This window comes from Gopherus evgoodei, chromosome 8 (genome assembly GCF_007399415.2).
Source record: "Gopherus evgoodei ecotype Sinaloan lineage chromosome 8, rGopEvg1_v1.p, whole genome shotgun sequence".
Lineage (NCBI taxonomy): Eukaryota > Metazoa > Chordata > Testudines > Testudinidae > Gopherus > Gopherus evgoodei.
The window spans coordinates 1,008,164-1,028,171 of NC_044329.1; the positions used below are offsets into that span (position 1 = coordinate 1,008,164).

General features: G+C 48.9%; 1 protein-coding gene across 2 annotated transcripts in view; it reads right to left on the minus strand.

Annotated features, from left to right (window-relative positions):
* Positions 1-20,008, minus strand: part of NSD1 (nuclear receptor binding SET domain protein 1) — a 130,931-nt gene that overhangs the window by 34,493 nt on the left and 76,430 nt on the right. For both annotated transcript variants that reach the window (XM_030571698.1, XM_030571699.1), the window contains exons 5-9: positions 18,874-18,995; positions 18,410-18,728; positions 12,578-12,687; positions 10,303-10,378; positions 8,745-8,863 (exon numbers count right to left, since the gene is read on the minus strand). In XM_030571698.1, the coding sequence (XP_030427558.1) occupies positions 8,745-8,863; positions 10,303-10,378; positions 12,578-12,687; positions 18,410-18,728; positions 18,874-18,995 (746 nt within the window). The remainder of the gene's footprint in view (positions 1-8,744; positions 8,864-10,302; positions 10,379-12,577; positions 12,688-18,409; positions 18,729-18,873; positions 18,996-20,008) is intronic.

The window sequence follows — 20,008 nt, forward strand, 5'->3', positions numbered from 1 at the left end:
ATGCATCACACAAGGATTTTTGAGAACTCTGCTCTTTTCAGAAGCAGACAGACTCACACTCTTTCCACAGCATAGACAGCGAGGTGTTACAGAATCACTGCATACCCACTGCTCCCCTGAGTACATCTGCACACTCAGAAGGCAGAGTGGTGGTCCAGTGTGCATTTGGAAAGCTCAAAGCAAGAGGAAGGTGCTGCTGACATGCCAGGACAGTCAGGAACACGAGTCCCCTCCCAGCTGTCTGCTGTATTCTGCAAAGGGTGAGGTATTCTTGCAGCAATCATTTGCAGCTAGACTGAAAAGCAATGCCACCCAAAGTAGTGACTTGCATTTGGTGTGAAAACAAAACCTGAGACGCTGGGGCCACATCTTTTGTCTGGGCAGAGAAAGCAGCGGGGACGGACCATGTTGAGGTGTGCAAATGTCAGCGTTCCATACTGTTAAATACCATTGCTAGGGCTGCAGGTTTGTCATGGTGGTAACAATGTCACAGATACTGTGATTTTTCTGTTTGACTAGGGCTTTTCCTTGTGTCTGTGACTTTACGGAAGCAGGTTTCCCAAATGCTGGGTCGCTGACCTGGTGTGGTGCGGAGGGTGAGCCCTGGGGAGCAAGCAGTAGCTCCTGTCCCATGAGGCTGAACCTGGTTCCCTGCTGTGGGAACTGCAACCTGGGGCATGGGTTGGCACCGCTGCTCAAGTTTGGTCTGGCCACCCTCTATGATGACAGAGGGCCAAATCAGAGTAAGTGGCACTGCAAACTGACATTCAGGGCTGCAGTGCCACTCACTCAAATTTGGCCCGGCTGCTGTTCTGTTATCATGACCGAGGAATTGGTGGGCCAAACCTGAGAGGGACTGCAACCCCTGCACCAGTGCAATGGCTGGAAGGGGAAGCCAAGCCCAGTCCCAGGGTACAGGAGCTGTTGCTAGGGGGTGAATGCAGGGTGGATTCCATTTCCAGACCCCTTCCTGGGGCCCTCTCCTCTGCACCAGGCCAGGATTAGGGTTGTGGTGCGCAGGCAGAGGGTGCTGTCGGGGGTGGTCAGTGTCCCCTCGGGAGGGTAAGGGGGTGGGGCACACGTGCAGCAGCAGAGGGGAAGCATGCTGGCCTGTTGGGAACTCCCCAGGGAATCTGGACCCTGGGTGGGGCACAATAAAAGACAATAAGAAGTTGGTGGGTCACCATGCTAAAAAGTTTGGGAAGCACTGTCATAAAGCGGATTGAACTTGAATACTTGAAAAAATGCGTATTTTATATAAAAAGCTAGAGAGAGTAGACTTTTCCAGCCTGTGATGTCACACACCATTTCCCCAGACCCCTTCGGTTCTTACTACATTTCCCAGGGCTACTCTGTGATTTTTGATTTAAACAACACCATGAGAGATCTGCAGCCCTAATCAATGCCTCCTTTGCTAGTGCGTTTCTCCTTGTGTAGACGCCACCGTCACTGTAGACATTTTTAACCTGACAGGAGTTTGCAGAGAGGAAGTAGGGATGCACTGACAGCACACTAAAGTACGGGACAGAGATAAATGGAGCAAATCATGTTTATTAAGCACACAAAAGTGGAAGCCCAGCAGCAATTACAAACTAGATCAAAACCATAATACTACACACCAGGCACTTCTGCGGACGACAGGGGTACGAATGCATGGCCCGGGGAGCCTGAGTCGCTCTGTCCAGCTCGTTGGCAGAGACAGAATGCCATGGGAATGCACAGGAAGGAACAGACCAGTATGGCACAGACCAAACCCAGCTGCCACCATCCTGTACTGCAGCACTATATGAGGTGGTGGTATGTACAGGGCTGATGCAGGGGCCTCTTAATGGGATAATGGCGCCAATTGCCTGTGTCTTTGAATGTGCTTTCTCAGGCGTTCATTCCCTCCGGAATGCTTGCTCCTGCCTCCTCCTTTCTCTGCCACGAGGGACGTATTACGTCAGAGTCCTCTTCTCCCCACTTGGCTCCTTCTGCCTGGAAGCTGCACATATGAGCAAAGTCCCCTTTGCACATCCCCCTGCAGCTCCAGGGACAGATCCTTTTGTTCTCCATTTCCCCCAAGGACTGGTGAGACATTCAGTCCTCTAACATTCTCAGACACCCGATCCCTCTCCTGCTCAGCGATGCAGCAGTGGTCCCTGTAACGAAGAAGAAGAGGAGGGTTAATAGGTTTACTGACACTGGAAACCCTTGGAATACCAAGGATTTCAATAGTTCTGGTTCCTGCTCACCTTGGGATTCTAGTGCCACTCTCAGGACCTATCTGAGGAAGTGAGGGCAAGGATTTGGGATATTCTCCTAGGTAACACATGAGGACATGCTCAAGGAGCTGGAGAGGCACCATGCATTTCCCTGAGGGATCTGGACATTAGTATTACTCCTGATCTGATTAGTAAGGCCAGTCATCTAGCAGGGCAAAGATCACCAGAGATTGCTCTGAAATCTGGGGACTGCTGCCCCATGCTTGCAGAGGGGCACTACAGGCTTTAGACAGGGCCACCATTCCAAACCTGTTGCTCGTGGTTGACCTCGAGCAGTTTGCTATCAATAATGCTTATGCCTGCATTTCATGCTTTCAGTGGAAAGCAGAACGAAATAGTTGTGCAGCTAGACCAGAGCAGAGCAGATAGATAATTGTGCACTGCTTTCTTGTGGGGTCAATAGAGACAATGTAGCCTGTGGGGGGGGCCATGCTGCCCCAAGGGTGGTTTACTGCAGTAGAATGCTCCTGCCAGGACATCTCCTCTATTTCAGGGTTTGACTGAAAAACCCATCCTGCTTGGCTGCCCTTTTGAGTCCAGGCACATGCATGGCTAAACCGTCACTGTACACTGAGGGCCTGAACAATGCTCCATGCAGCCAAATGTAGAAGGGGTAGCTGAACCTGCTGGAGTGGAGCCATCTGGGCAGGGGGTGGAGTAGGAAGTCACTATGTGCACAGTGGAAGGGAGACTTCTGCTCCTCATGAGTTTGCAACTGAACATTTCTCATAAGAACCTGACTCACTGCCGCTCTCCCCCAGCCCTGGGTCTGCCAAACCAGCCCTGGTCAGCAAAAGTAAAGAACTGCCACGTACCTCGTACAAACGGCAGGCCTCTCTTCCTGAACCTTCTGCCGTTGTCTCTGCAGCCTTCGATTCACTGAAGAGTCCTGGAGAGCCTGGTATGTTCACAGGCATGGCCTGGGCCTGAGCCATATCCTGGATTTGCCCATGCCAGTGCTGTCACCCACCTGCCTGGCGCTGCCCAACAGCACGTCAGGTTTCACAGGCAAGCGAGTGCAGAAAATACGGTCTTGTTCAGCATGAAAGGGGCAGGTTTCCTGTGCCCCAGAGCAGCTGTTATTCTTCCACACTTTGCTGTACTGGACCTTCACATGCGTCAGTCTCTCCACACTGTGCACCCGAGTGAGGGCTACCCTGCTGGCAAGTCATTTGGACACCCACTCACAGTCCAGGGCACTCAGAATTACAGATCTCCTTGTCACCCTTGATCTTCGCAAGTGTCTCTGGCCAGCTGGCAGCATGCTCACACCATGGCTGCAAGGAGACCTGCTCTGAAACTGGTGTGCTAGAACACATAGCACTCACAAGAGGAAGCTGCCAGGAAACAGCGCACAATGAGCTGTACAGGGCCTCAGAAAACGTGTTCCCAGGACAACAGAAACTACTGCAGAAAGACCACCGCTGCCATGACTGGGGCCCAGTGAGGAAGAGGTGGGAGGACAACCTGCAAACCTGTGTTTGCTAGCTCCACTAGCACTGCACCAGGGGAGACTGCAGGGCAGCGGGCAGCAAAGTGGCTTGCCTTGCTCAAGTGAACCACTGGGAGCCATTACAGCAACAGAGAGTGATAAGAAATGCCGAGAACTGGCTCCTGACATACATCCTGACCACTGGGTACTGTTCACGTTGTGTCATTTGAAGTGGGAGGCCCAGAGGTGTCCCTCCTCTCCTAGGCCATGTCTTGGTGAGACCCGGCTCATTCCTAAAAGGCAAAATGTGGCTGTCAGAGATACTGTTATGAGCGGTTCTCTGGCAGGGCGCTTTCACATATCCGAAGAGGGAGTGACCCCACTGAGGGCAGGGGAAACACCCCAACTCTGACCTCTGGATTGGGGGCAGAATTTTAACAAGGGTGTGCCAGAAAGCAACCAAGAGCCCTGACCTCGCGAATGGCTCTCAGGACCGTATTCCACAACTCTGCAGCTAATGCTGGAGTGCAGAACGCAGATGAGAGGCAAATGCAACATATGATGTCCACACTCCAGAGTTCGTACTGCTTATCAGTAAGCAAAAAGGCAGCATTCCAAGATGCAGCAGCCAAGGCCTTTCATTTGAACAAAAAACCTTCCAAACTGGCAAAGCAAAATTCTCAATGAAATTCTGCTCTGTCATTGCCTAGTACCGTCTCTCACGGTGAAATTAGCTGAGCAATAGCCCAAAATTAAGCCCAAGCTTCAGTGGTCTTTAAAAAACAGCTGCTAATTCAAAGTGATACATTCCATTTAAACTCAGAGCAACACTCTTCTCTCCTATCTAGCCAATCAAATGCAGCAGAGTTTGTTTTTCAGACGACATTTTGAGGAAGGAGAGGAGTGGTCGCTGAAGGTGAGAGGGCAAGGAAAAAGAGAAGAGCAGCTAGTCCTACAGGAAGAGGGGAAGAATCAATGGAGATAACACCAAATATGAGCCCCAGGAGGATACGGGAAGGGTTGCAGAGGATTGCAAGGGTGAATAGGAATCGAGAGGACTTGCAGCCAGTGGGAGCAGGGGATAGACCGGAGAATCACACTGTCACCAGGAAAAGGCAGGTCTACCTGATTGGAGACTCCTTACTGAGAAGAACAGACAGGCCTGTAACTAGAGCTGATCCGGAGAACAGAAGGGTGTGCTGTCTGCCGGGTGCTAAGATACGGGATGTGGACCTGAGGCTGAAAAGGATCCTAATGGGAGCGGGAAAGAATTTGTTGATTGTCCTTCATATGGGAATGAATGATATGGCTAGATTCTCGCTGGAACTTATCAAGGGAGACTATGCCAGACTGGGGAAGACCCTTAAGGAAATCGAGGCTCAGGTGATCTTCAGTGGGATTCTGCCTGTTCCTAGAAAAGGGCAACAAAGGTGTGACAAGATTATGACGAGCAACAGATGGCTCAGGCAGTGGTGCTATAAGGAGGGCTTTGGGATGTATGGCCATTGGGAAGCATTCACAGACAAAAGACTGTTCTCTCAGGACAGACTTCACCTGAGTAAAGAGGGAAATAGACTTCTAGGATGGAGGCTGTCACAACTGATTAAGAGAGCTTTAAACTAGGAATGTGGGGGAGATGGTTGGGAGATGGCCAGGTAATCTCCACGCCGGAATTTAACATTGAGAGGGAAGAAAACAAAAGTAAGACAAGACTCAGTCATGGGTAGGAGAATGGACATAAGGAGGAAGGGTAGTGTAGATATCAGTATAATAGGTGATGCTAGTGGTAGACTGTCTGTGCCTAATCGGGTAAAGAATGTCAGTGAAGCCAAATGGCAAAAATTAAGATGTCTGCACACTAATGCGAGGAGCCTAGGTAACAAAATGGAGGAACTAGAGCTACTGGTGCAGGAAGTAAAACCAGATATTATAGGGATAACAGAAACATGGTGGAATAGTAGTCATGACTGGAGTACAGGTCTTGAAGACTGTGTGCTGTTTAGGAAAGAAAGAAATAAAGGCAAAGGTGGTGGAATAGCATTGTACATCAATGATGAGGTTAACTGTAAAGAAATAAGAAGCAATGGAATGGATAAGACAGAGTCTGTCTGGGCAAAAATCACACTGGGAAAGAAAGCTACTAGAGCCTCCCCTGAGATAGTGCTTGGGGTGTGCTACAGACCGCCAGGATCTGATTTGGATACGGATAGAGACCTCTTTAATGTTTTTAATGAAGTAAACACTAATGGAAATTGTGTGATCATGGGAGACTAACTTCCCAGATATAGACTGGAGGACAAGTGCTAGTAACAGTAATAGGGCTCAGATTTTTCTGGGTGTGATAGCTGATGGATTTCTTCACCAAGTAGTTGAAGAACCAACAAGAGGGGATGCCATTTTAGATTTGGTTTTGGTGAGCAGTGAGGACCTCACAGAATAAATGATTGTAGGGGACAACCTTGGTTCGAGTGATCATGAACTAATTCAGTTCAAACTAGATGGAAAGATAAACAAAAATAGATCTGGGACTGGGGTTTTTGATTTCAAAAGGGCTAACTTTAAAGAATTAAGGAAATTAGTTAGGGAAGTGGATTGGACTGGAGAACTTGTGGATCTAAAGGCGGAGGAGGCCTGGAATTACTTCAAGTCAAAGTTGCAGAAACTATCAGAAGCCTGCATCCCAAGAAAGGGGAAAACATTACTAGGCAGGAACGGTAGATCAACTGGATGAGTAAGCATCTCAGAGAGGTGATTAAGAAAAAGCAGAAAGCCTACAAGGAATGGAAGATGGGAGTGATCAGCAAGGAAAGCTACCTTATTGAGGTCAGAACATGTAGAGATAAGGTGAGAAAGGCCAAAAGCCATGTAGAGTTGGACCTTGCAAAGGGAATTAAAACCAATAGTAAAAGGTTCTATAGCCATATAAATAAGAAGAAAACAAAGAAATAAGAAGTGGGACCACTAAACACTGAGGTTAAGGATAATCTAGGCATGGCCCAATATCTAAATAAATATTTTGCCTCAGTCTTTAATAAGGCTAATGAGGAGCTTAGGGATAATGGAAGGATAACACATGGGAATGAGGATATGGAGGTAGATATTACCATATCCGAGGTAGAAGCCAAACTCCAACAGCTTAATGGGACAAAATCGGAGGGCCCAGATTAATATTCTTGGATGAAGTTTAAGGAACTGGCACATGAAATTGCAAGCCCATTAGCAAGAATCTTTGATGAATCAGTAAACTCAGGGGTTGTACCATACAACTGGAGAATTACTAACACAGTTCCTATTTTTAAGAGAGGGAAAAAAAGTGATCCAAGTAACTATAGGCCTGTTAGTTTGACATCTGTAGTATGTAAAGTCTTGGAAAAAATTTTGAAGGAGAAAGTAGTTAAGGACACTGAGGTCAATGGCAATTGGGACAAAATACAACATGGTTTTACAAAAGGTAGATCGTGCCAAACCAACCTGATCCCCTTCTTTGAGAAGGTAACAGATTTTTTAGACAAAGGAAATGCAGTGGACCTAATTTACCTCGATTTCAGTAAGGCATTTGATACGGTTCCATATGGGGAATTATTAGTCAAATTGGAAAAGATGGGGATCAATATGAAAATTGAAAGGTGGATAAGGAACTGGTTAAAGGGGAGACTACAACGGGTCGTACTGAAGGGTGAACTGTCAGGCTGGAAGGAGGTTACTAGTGGAGTTCCTCAGGAATCGGTTTTGGGACCAAATTTAAATTTAATCTTTTTATTACTGACCTTGGGAATGTGCTAATAAAGTCTGCGCATGATACAAAGCTGGGGGGTATTGCTAACACGGAGAAGGACCGGGATATCCTACAGGAAGATCTGGATGACCTTGTAAACTGGAGTAATAGTAATAGGATGAAATTTAATAGTGAAAAGTGCAAGGTCATGCATTTAGGGAGTAATAAGAATTTTAGTTATAAATTGAGGACACATCAGCTGGAAGTAACGGAGGAGGAGAAGGACCTCGGAGTATTGGTTGATCATAGGATGACTATGAGCCGCCAATGTGATATGGCTGTTACAAAAGCTAATGTAGTTTTAGGATGCATCAGGCGAGGTATTTCCAGCAGAGATAAGGAGGGGTTAGTACTGTTATACAAGGCACGGGTGAGACCTCATCTTGAATACTGTGTGCAGTTCTGGTCTCCTATGTTTAAGAAGGATGAATTCAAATTGGAATAGGTTCAGAGACGGGCTACTAGGATGATCCGAGGAATGGAAAACCTGTCATATGAAAGGAGACTCAAAGAGCTTGGCTCGTTTAGCCTAACCAAAAGAAGGTTGAGGGGGGATATGATTGCTCTTTATAAATATATCAGAGGGATTAATATTAGGGAGGGAGAGGAATTATTTAAGCTTAGTACCAATGTGGACACAAGGACAAATGGATATAAACTGGACACTAGGAAGTTTAGATTTGAAATTAGACGAAGGGGAGTAGTGGGGGCAAAAGACGTACCTGGCTTTAAGACTAAACTTGATAAGTTTATGGAGGGGATAGCATGACGGGATAGCCTAATTTTGGCAATTAATTTGGCAACTGATCTTTGATTATCAGCAGGTAAGTATGCTCAGTGGTCTGTGATGGGATGTTAGATGGGTTGAGATCTGAGTTACTACAGAGAATTCTTTCCTGGGTGCTGGCTGGTGAGTCTTGCCCACATGCTCAGGGTTTAAATGATCACCATATTTGGGGTCAGGAAGGAATTTTCCTTCAGGGCAGATTGGCAGAGGTCCTGGAGTTTTTTCGCCTTCCTCTGCAGTATGGGGTACGGGTCACTTGCTGGAGGATTCTCTGGAGCTTGAGGTCTTCAAACCACAAATTTGAGGACTTCAATAACTCAGACATAGGTTAGGGGGTTGTTATAGAAGTGGATGGGTGAGATTCTGTCACCTGCATTGTGCAGGAGGTCAGACTAGATGGTCATAATGGTCCCTTCTGACCTTAAAGTCTATGAGGTTAAAGGGTTCCTTGATAAAGTTTGCAACGCGTAGGAGGACTAACAGTACCTCAGAACTGGGAGCTTCCCCCAGTGCATCTTCACTCCTCCCTTTCTTGTACTGCGCTGTGGATGGGGAGTATCGCTGTCTCTTGCGCTTTCTCTGCTTCTCAGGGACTCTGTCAAGAGCTGATGGGAGAGATATCTGTCAGGTCAGACAATGGAGAAATAACGGTTCTCCTGGCCATGAGCAGTGCAGTGAATTTTGCAGTTCAGGCTGGGAAGCTCTGAACTTGTCCCACGGCACTAACAGATAATGAGGCCAGGTCCAGTACAAGCCTGCAGGCAATGCCTTGGAATGCAGTTCCCAAATGGCTGCACTGGTGACGCCTCCTGTTCCTGCAGCCCCTCACAGGGGCATGGACCTGGGAAATGCGGATTCAGATTGGTTTTGGCATGGCAGCAGAAAAACTCAAACAAAACCATTCCTGCTCTCCCTGAGACTCCAGGAGACTGCAGCCAGCTCAAAGTACTGCGAGAGCTTTAGAGATTTTAAAGTTATTAATCCAAATGCTGATCAACTGTCCCCCTTCCCTAGGTGTTGCAACTCAAACCTCCTTGACTTTGGCTCAAGGGAGGAAAAAAGTGCAATACAACTGCAAAATTCTCTGCTGCTAGATCAGCCCCCGCTGAGCCTGGTACAGGGCTCCCTGTGGCACAAGGCCCCCACAACAGCCGCAGGAGACACACTCAGTAACACCCTCACTTTGGGCCAATGGCTAGGGGTGTGAATCCCACACTGGGTCTTGGCCTGCAGGGGCATGGAGCAGCAGAGATGCTGCCTTGCATGGAAGGTGTTTGTGTCCAGTATCTCCACCTCCCACAGGAAAGGGAAGATGCGCTGCCATCTTCTGACAAATGAAAGCAATCAAATGGGGAGTCCAGTGCATTACTCCTTCGGTCGCTGCCCAGGCAGCGCAAGAGCTATTACTGAGCACACAACATCCGTATTCAGTCACAGCAGAGTGTAACATGCTGGCTTGGCACCTGCATGGTGACAGGTGCTAGAGAAAAAGCCAATCTGGCTCCACAGGCCACCGTCTTTGGGGAGGGGGCGGGTATGGAAATTCCCACTGCCTCCTCCCTTCCAGGATACATGGCTTTCAAAAACTGGCTTTCAGAAGAGACAGAAATCCCTACATTTCAGTACTCACAAAAACTCAACATCAGTAACAACTTGGCAGGACCTCAGGAAAAAACTGCACTGAGAAACCTCTATCTGAGCAAACAGAAAGCACCCATCTAACCCCAGTCCCACTGCAGGCCAGTGCTCTGGATACAGAGAGCCGCTCACATCTGTACCGTGCTCTCTTCACCAATGTCACCCTTTACAGGGCTTGGGGGGTGTGTGTGTGTAGGGGTGCGGTGGATGGTACAACTTTGAACAAATCACTTAGTTCTCCTGAGAGGTAAATGCCCTCTGCAGACCCTGACTGGGCATGATATATACACATGCTCTTCTGCCACAGGCACTAAGTAACGTGGTTTGCCAAGAGCCCTGGTACAGACCACCCCAGCTATGGCACCAGCAGCTCCTGGCTTCACTGCAGATGCTTAGTGTTTCCTACCTTCTCTGAGATCCAAAAACTGGGGTGTGGCATAAAATTCAGAAAGGTCACTCTCCAGAGGGCCAGCATCAAAACACTGGGAATAAACAAGATTGAAACAATTTACCAACTGCATTCAGAAACGAGCAAGGAGATGTGTTTTCCTGAGCAACTCAAGAACATTTTTATGAACTGCTCTTACAAGTAATATTTCAGATTCCAACGAACCGAAAGAGATCAGAGAAAACAGGATCCTGTCAACTTTCAATTCATTTGCTTTGTGTTGGACAAATCTCTGCATATAGCAAGTCAACACTGGCTGGCCAGCTGGACTGCTCTGGCTGCTGCTGCTGATCATGCTGAGCAGTGTCATCTCACTGCTTCCTTGTGCTGCCCATCTGTTTGTTGAATCCACTTGTTGTCTCTCATCGTACACTTAGCCAGAGCCTGTCTCTTTGCCATATATTTGTACAGGGCTTAGGACAACGGGGAACTGATCTCGTGGTGCTACTGCACCAATACCATTAACAATCCCGTTGTCTGGGGGGCTTCACGCAGCAACAAGGGAGAGAGAAACATCTTTCGAAACAGAAAATGCAATTACAAACCCACAAAAATTGGCAAGGGCTCTTGAGTAGGCACAAAACCTACACAATTCTGGTCTCCTGTGTGTAAGAAAGACGAATTCAAACTGCAACAGGTGCAGAGAGGGGCTACTAGAATGATCCTTATGAGAGGAGACTCACAAAGCTTGGCTTGTTTAGCCTAGACCAAATGAAGGTCTAGGAGAGATCTGGTTCCTCTCTATACATATATCAGAGGGATAAACACCAGGGAGGGAGAGGAGTTATTGAAGTTAAAGGCCAATACTGGCACAAGAACAAATGGATATCAACTGGCCATCAACAAGTTTAGGCTTGAAATTAGATAAAGGTTTTCAACCAGAGGAGAGAAGTTCTGGAACAGCCTCCCAGGGGAGCAGTGGGGACAAAAAAACTAACTGCCTTCCAGACTGAGCTTGCTATAGAAGGGGCACTACGCTGGGATTGCCTCTAAGGCCATATGGCTCATCCATTACCACTATTAGTGAACAGCTCCACAGGCCAGAGGTGGGGCTCTGAGTTACTATGCACAATTCCTTCCCACGTGTCAGGCTGGTGGTTCTCGCCCACTGATCACCATATTTCGGGCTGAGAAGGAATTTTGCACCCGGTTAGATTGGCAGAGACCATGGGAGGTTTTTCGCCTTCCTCTGCGGCATGGAGCATGGGTCACTCACCGGTTTAACTTAATGTAAATGGTGGATTCTCTGTCACTTGAAGTCTTTAAATCATGATTTGAGGACATCAGTAACTCAGCCAGAGGTTAGGGGTCTATTGCAGGAGAGGGTGGTGAGGTTCGGTGGCCTGCAATGTGCAGGGGTCAGACTAGATGATCATGATGGTCCCTTCTGACCTTAAAGTCTGAGTATTTTTATCTCATTTTTTGAAATCATGTTGCCTGGTGAACATTAGAGACCAATGAGTGATTTTCCTTTAAACATCAGAATTCAGGGCCATAGAGAGCTACTTGAACCTTTCATACCATCGGAACCCCATCAATTTAAAGAACAGGTTTGATGAGACCCAGCTAAGACACAGTCTGATGGTCACTAGCTCGCAGAGGAGAGTAATGAGAGAAAGGTCATCATCACTTCAGAGAAAATTTGGTATATGAAAATTTTGAGGCTAGGACCTCAGGATCAAGATAAAGCAGCAACAGAATAGAAGACATGGAGACTCCCTGCTCTCCAGCTGGAAGTCTACTGTACAGCACTTCCACCTGGGTGTCCTGCTGAGCTCCTGGAGTTTCCTTTGCCAATGCAAATTAAAGGAGAGGGATGTTTCACAGCAGAAACTATCCAGTCTCCATTAGAAGCAAAGTCGTTTCCCTCCTTATCTAACTTCAATTGTTTTATTCACCGTAATGCACAAACCAAAATGTGGTGACTCAGCACAGGGCTCATATGGCAAAACTTGACCTGGTGCTGAAAGGTTTTTGTTAGTACTGTCGGGAAGCGATGCTAGTTAGGATGAATTTGAGAGGAGATTTTGTATAACATGTTCTGAATCAATCTGCACTAAGCATTTCCTACAAATCATGAGCTGTCACCGTAGCCAAGGACATACTGCTACCCCAAGAGCCTGAGATCCACATTATTACATCTTAGTTCATATCTGCAGCCAGCCAGAGACACAATCTGGTGTCTGGTATTTAACTGCCAGCTAGCATTCAGGGTCCACTGGAAGGAATGTACCTTCTTTGGAGGAGTCCACCCCTCCTTCTTTGGTATAAACACAGCATCCAAATCATTGGATTCCAAGAGCTTCTTGGTTGGCTTCCTCTGACGCTTCCTCTCCAAGTTCCCTGCAATAAAGTTCTAGTTAGGAAAAATACAGTTTTTTTAAGTGGATTCAGACTAACAAAATCCATTATCAGATACCAACTGACATTTAAAACCTCATCTGCCTGCTACTCCTTGTGTCTCAGACTGCAGGCTCTATGAGGCAGTGACTATTCGGTATTTTACACGTGTGGAGCACCCAGCATTACACACCTCAACCTGGCTGTGCTCTTTAGGTTTTACCATAATATTGACGTTTAAACAACAACGCCAAACTCGCAGAAAAACCGGAGCTGTCAGGTCAGACAGCACACGCCAGCAACGCAACTTGGAGAGAGCCAGGCAATCAGCAGCTACATCATTCAACAGCCCACTGACCACCCCTCAGCAGTCCCCTTCTCTATCTCATCGAGTTCCCTTCCACCACCCACGTATCTCCACCTCCATCCAGAACACCAGCTGTTTGCACCGTTATGTGTTCACATATTACCATCAAGTTGATATGACTTCAAAAATTACATTTTATGAACTTCTATATTTGATTCTGTATTGGTGCATTTAGGTGAATGAGGGTCCAGCTGCTGGTGTAAGTGTTTGGGGCAGTTTCTTCAGACCATAGCAACAGTGCTTCTGGTCTCACAATCAGGGGGACAGATGAAGCCTAACTCAAGCATCTGCCTCGTACAGATGCAGCAACTACACTAGGATCCTGTTTATCGGACATCAAAAAACTTTCAGATTAACAGGAATAACTGTTGCAAGCAGCATCCATGCAGAGATAAACATGATCAGAAAAAATGGTTACTCACCTTCTTTTAATTGTTGTTCTTCGAGATGCGTTGTTCATCTCCATTCCAAAACAGGTGTGTGCGCGCTGCGAGCAAGCCAGATGGAAAACTTTTCCCCGAGCAGGCATGTTCTGAATCAATTTGCACTGAGCATTTCCTAAAAATCATGAGCTGTCACCATAGCCAAGGACATACTGCTACCCCAAGAGCCTGAGATCCACATTATTACATCATAGTTCATATCTTCAGCCAGCTAGAGACACAATCTCTCAGGTCGGTCTGGGCACCCCCATGGAGTCACACCTTCATGGTACCCAACATAGAGCTCTGCCAACTCACCTTCTTGCTGGCTGCTCCAACAGAGGGGTAGGAGGGTGGGTATTGGAATGGACATGAACATATCTTGAAGAACAGTTACAAGGTGAGTAACCGTTTTTTCTTCTTCGAGTGCTTGTTCATGTCAATTCCAATCAAGTGACTCCCAAGCCTAAGTTCAAGAGGTGGGGTTGGAGTCTTCAACTGACAGGAGCACTGTTCATCTCGGGCCTGCTGGGTGACCGCATAGTGCTGGCGAAAGAGTCTATGGAGGACTACGTCACTGCTCTGCAGATTTCCTGGGTGGGAACCTGTGCCAGGAATGCCACTAAGGAGGCCTGAGTCCTGGGGGAGTGCACATTGATTGAAGGAGCAGGCACCTTTGCCAAGTCGTAGCACTCCCAAATGCAGGACATGATCCATGATGAGATACGCTGAGAGGAGACAGGAAGACTTTTCATTCTGTCCGCCACGAATAACTGGATGGACCTTCAGAACGGCTTCATTCTCTCGATGTAGAAGGCTAGTGCTCTGTGGACATATGAGTGAAGCCTCGAGCCAAAAGGGACAGCTCCATGGTTTGAGAACTGACCTGCTAAACCCAAGGTTGGAGTTCAATCCTTGAGGGGGCCACTTAGGGATCTGGGGCAAAAAATCAGTACTTGGCCCTGCTAGTGAAGGCAGGTGGCTGAACTCGATGACCTTTCAGGGCCCCTTCCAGTTCTACGAGATAGGTATATCTCTGCTTCCTGGCACTGGACTGTGGCTTAGGGTAGAATACAAGGAGGAAGATGTCCTGGTTGATGTGAAACTGGGAGACCACCTTTGGGAGAAAAGCCGGGTGAGACCTGAGCTGAACCTTGTCCTTATGGAACACAGTGTAACGGGGCTCTGATGTTAGGGCCGAGCTCAGACACCCTCCTAGCTAAGGTTATCGGCACCAGAAATGCCACCTTGAACGAGAGAGAGAGAGCAGGGAGCACATTGCCAAGGGCTCAAATGGCAATCCCATAAGATTGGAAAGGACCAGATTAAGGTTCCAAGCTGGGACAGGCTGTCGGACCTGTGGGTATAGCTTGTCGAGACCTTTATGGAAACAGCTGACCACTGGGTTGGCAAAGGCCGAGCAGCCCTCTGCACCTGGGTGGAAGGTGGAGATGGCAGCCAAGTGAACTCTTACTGATGACATCAACAGCCCCTGCTGCTTGAGAGGAAGAAGATGGTCCAGTATAAGTGGCACTGAGGTGAGCGTCAGGGACAGGTGCTGCTGCTCCGACCAGACTGAAAATCTCTTCCACTTGGCAAGGTTGGTGGCTCTCATGGAGGGTTTCCTGCTGCCAAGGAAAACTTGTCTGACTTGATTAGGGCAGGAGAGCTCCCCTGCGTTCAGCCATGGAGCTTCCACACGGTGAGTTGGAGCAACTTGAGGTTCGGATGTTGGAGGCGGCCGTGATCCTGCAGGATTAGGTCCAGGAAGAGTGGCAGGGTGACCAGGGTTTCCATGAACATTTCCAAGCACGATGTGTACCAGCGCTGGTGGGGCCAGGCTGGAGCTATCAATATTACCAAAGCTCAGTCCCTGCAAGTCTTGAGGAGCACCGTGTGAACAAGAGGGACGGGTGGGAATGTGCATAGGAGATGGCCTCCCCATGGGAGGAGGAGCGTGTCCGTGATGGAGCCTGGGCTGTGACTCAGGAAGGAGTGGAATCGCTGACATCTCCTGCTGCGTCATGTGGCATGCGAACAGATCTATTTGGGGAAAGCCCCACTGATGGAAGATTGAGTTAATGACATCTAGGCGAAGGGACCACTTGTGGCCATGGAACTACCTGCTGAGATTGTCTGCCAGTTCGTTCTGTATTCCAGGGAGGTACGATGCTTGCAGGTTTATTGAGCGCTCTACACAGAAGTCCACACAGCATGAAGGCTTCCTGGCACAGGAGAGAGGAGTGTGAACCCCCGTTTGTTGATATAAAACATTGCCATGGTGTTGTCTGTCAGGGCTGATACACATCTCCCTGCTAGGTGGGCTCAGAAAGTCTGGCATGCCAGGCACGCCGCTCTCAGCTCTCTGACATTGATGTGCAGAGCGAGATCCACCTGAGACCAGCGGCCCTGTGTCTTGAGCTCTCCAGATGTGCCCCCCAGCCCAAGTCTGACACATCTGTCACTAGCAAGAGGGATGGCTGGGGGCTGGTGAAGGGGACCCCCCTGCACATACCACCTGCGGCTCAAGCCACCACAGGAGGAAGTCAAGTACTGGGCAAGGCAGGGTTACGATCCTGTCCAAATGGTCCTGACCGATACACTGATGCTAGCCACGACTGAAGAGGCCGAAGTCTGAGTCTCACCTCTGTACTAAGCAGGTACACGCAACCATGTGTCCTAGAAGTTTCGGGCAATTCCTTGCTGTAGCGGTGGGGAACTGCCTGAGACCTCGAATGTTGTCTCTATTTGGGGAAAGCCCCACTTCGGGAAGGAACGCTCTGGCCTGTGTTGAGTCTAGTACCGCCCTTATAAACCCTAGCCTCTGAACCGGGGACAGCTTTGATTTACTCTTTTTCGGTAGGGGGCCTGGTTCATTGAATGTCATTCTTATGAAGGTGACTTGACCCTCTACCTGGCCCTTGATCAGCCAGTTGTCGAGGTACGGGAACACCTGTACACATCGGCTGCGCAGGAACGTGGCCACGACTGCCACGCACTCGGTGAATACTCGAGGTGCCGCTGACAGGCCGAATGGGAGGACTGTGTACTGGCAGTGGCTGTTGTTCACCACAAACCTGAGGTATTTTCTGTGGGACGGAGTTATCGCTATGTGAAAGTACATGTCCGTCAAGTCGAGGGTGGAGACCCAGTTTCCTGGACCCAGTGAGGAGATGACGGAGGCCGAAGAGACCACGCGGAATTTGAGTTTCTTCACGAACTTGTTGCGTTCTCGCAGATCTAGGATGGGCCTGAGCCCTCCCTTGGCTTTCAGTATTAGGAAATACCGGTAATAGAAGCCCTCACCCTTCTGCTCCTGGGGAACCTCTTCCACTGCCCCAAGCAAAAGGAGCGAATGCACCTCCTGTGTAAGGAGTTGCTCGTGACAGGGCTCCCTGAAGAGGGACTGGGAAGGGGGATGGAAGGGTGGTTCAAGGGCAAGAGGGCACAGAATTGGATGGAGTATCGCCTCTCTACCGTGCGGAGCACCCAGCAGTCTGAGGATCATGCACGGTACAAAGGGGATAGTCGGGACAAGAAGGTAAGGTGGGGTAGATCCAGTTCTTGATCTGGTACGTCGTCCTCATGCGTGCCTTCAAACAGCCTGTTTCTGGCCTTCTGAAGACTTGGTCAGGCCTGAGGATGGGTGCGGCCTCTTCCCACCTCTCCTATTCCTCCTCCAGGAGCTGTCCTGTCCGTTTTGCTGGTAAAACGCGGATGTTGTGGCCTGAAATTCCTGTGTGGCATCACCAAGATCTAGACCTCTTGCTGCTGGACCTATCCGAATGATTGAGCTCCAAAAAAAGATGACCACGAAGGAGAGGTACTAGCTGGTGCAGAAGAGCAGTGCCAAACCTCTGGGAACTGATATTGTCTGTTGTCCCCCCACCCCACCCCATGGGTGGTCAGCATTAGGGAGTGCCGTGCTGGAGATGGGTAGCAGCATGTCATCATCACCCGCTTGCCCCTAGAGGGAACAGGCAGCCTGGCTGACACTGGTGCCTCGTCCTTCCTTGGGGAAGGTGGAGCTGTCAGGCAAACAAGGTCCTGCGCTGCCTCAAAAAAGTCTCCGGAGTGGAGGGGAGTTGAATGTCCCGTCCTTGACAGTGCGGAGAACAGTAATAGGCCGGCCTCGACTGGACTTCTTACAGGCAGGAGTCAACGAGCCCCTGGATGCTGCCAGGCCCAACGTAGGCTGGATGGGCTCAGGCCTCCCTGCCGCTGGCTCCTTAGGCTTAGGAGGGGAAGAGCATCCTCTCTCTTGCCTCTTTCTTCCGGAGCACCGGGGATACAGATCGGCACCTACCAGAGTCTTATGTTCAGTGCCGTGTCGGCGCCGGGAGTCCTTAGTTTCCTTTCTAGGAGCTGACTCGCGCCACCGGCACCAGTGCACTGCACATGGAGGAGGGACACTGCTAAAGGCGCTTGCAGAAGCAAGAGCAAGGGAAGTTCCAGCTAGCCATCACTGGCGGCAAGAAGGAACTGAGTGGGTGGCAGGTCGGAAGGGCCCTATATTGGGCGCCATGAAGGTGCGACTCCAGGGGGCGCCCAGGCCGATCCTACGGATGCTGCTGGAGGAAAATCTTCCGGCTGTGGTGTACGTGGCATGCACACACCTGATTGGAATGGACATGAAACAAGCACTCGACAAAGAAGAGGGCGTTCTGAATACCCAGGTTTGGATAGACACCTAGTATGTGGAGAGCACATCACATTATGGACAATGCTAGGAAATGTGAAGTGAGCAGCTGATTCATTTGGTTACCAAGTTTATAATTTATGCTTATTTGCATATTACACATTAGTGAGTTTAACAAAACAGAAATCAGAAAGCTGTTCTTCAGCTTCCCAACACAGATCTGAGTCAGAATTCCTGCCGCTGGATGCAAAGCAGACCTGCGCATTTCAGAAGGGAGGCATGCTGCGTATCGCTTACCTGATTTCAGGAAACGTTCCTCTGCCTCCAGAGAACAAGCAGAAACTTCAGACACATCAGGGGAAGATAACATTAGCTCCGGCAAGTCTGAATGTCCATCTACGAGTAGGTCAGTGGGCTCAGAGGAATGGGACACTGGCTCTTCTAACAGCAAATGTTCTGCTTCAAGAACTGGAGGAGCATCTTTGGTTGAAGAGGAAGATGGAGTTGACACCGGAGGGTTCCGCTCCAGCTGCACATTTCGGAGATCACTTCCACGCCTGCATCGTGATTGAAGCCTTTCCCCTCCCTTGAACTCAGACCTCTCCTGGGAACTCACCTAGCAGCAGATACAGATGGAAGTGGGTTTAACCTGTCCATTGCTACGCACAGCAAGAACACAAACAACATACTGCAGGGATACAAACCAGAGCCCGAGAGCAAAACCACAGAATGGGAGTTAGCAGCACAATGCTCTCACCTACCCTTTGCAATTGCTCCTGGCCCTTCTTTGATTTTTTCTTAGGTGCAAATATCTGATCATATTCTTCTGCATATTCCAGAAGCCGTTTGCTCGGCTTTCTAAGGCGTTTCTTTTCCGAATATGCTAAGAAAAAAGAAAACAGCTTCAGGATGAAATTTCTGAGAAGAGCAAAAGGCTGGCATGAAATCTCCTTCTAGCCTGTCTGCAGAGGTTGCTCCAGCACTATTTTCCAGAAGCACCATGAAGAAAAGGCAGTGTAATCCAGAGGAGAAAAGTCCTTCACTTGATTCTCTTGGACAAATCGTTATCTTTAAGGCCTGTCTGCACTGTGACAGAAGCCTTGTGGCACAGCCGCAGCTGGCTGGGTCAGCTGACTCTCTCAGTGGGCTATAAAAATGCAGCATAGACTTTCAGGCTTGTGCTGGAGCCTGGGCTCTGGGATCCTGCCCCTCCCATGGTCTGAGAGCCCTGAGTCTACACTGCAATTTTATATCCCACAGCCCAAGCCCGAGTCAGCTAAGCCCAGCCAACTGTGGAACTTTCACTGAAGCGTAGATTCTAGTTCCAAACTTATTAACCCTTTCTTGGCACAGTGGGTGAGATTTTCAAAAGTGCCCAAGACAGTCGGGCACCCTGAACTCTCACTGGCAGTCAGAGAGTCCTACCTCCCCAGGAGATGCTACACAGGCACTTCTGGAAATCTCAGCCTGCTCTCCTGTTCCTAAGCTCCCCCCTCCACTGAACCTTTTCTCACCATTTCCCTGTTATTCCAGAGTCTCGCCCACTCGTTAAGACTGAAGCTGTTGCTCTTCTTAACATAGTTTAGAGTTAAGCCAAGTTTCACTGGCAGCTGCCTTGGAAGCCCCTCTTCTTCCCACCTGTATCCCATGCAGCATCCTATACCCGGGAGAGCCTTCAGGTGTCTCTCTCCCTCTCCTGCAAAGCCACTTCTTCCACTTCGCTTCACAATACGCCACGCTGCTATGATGCTGCCTGATCTGTTTGCTGCCTCAATCAGACTGCACGTTCCTCAGGGCACAGACCTGCCTTCCATAGTTTGTAAAGCATTGTAGTATTACAGAAGAATAAGCTTCCATTCATAGATTCTGAAGCAAGGAGGAACACTGTGGTCATCC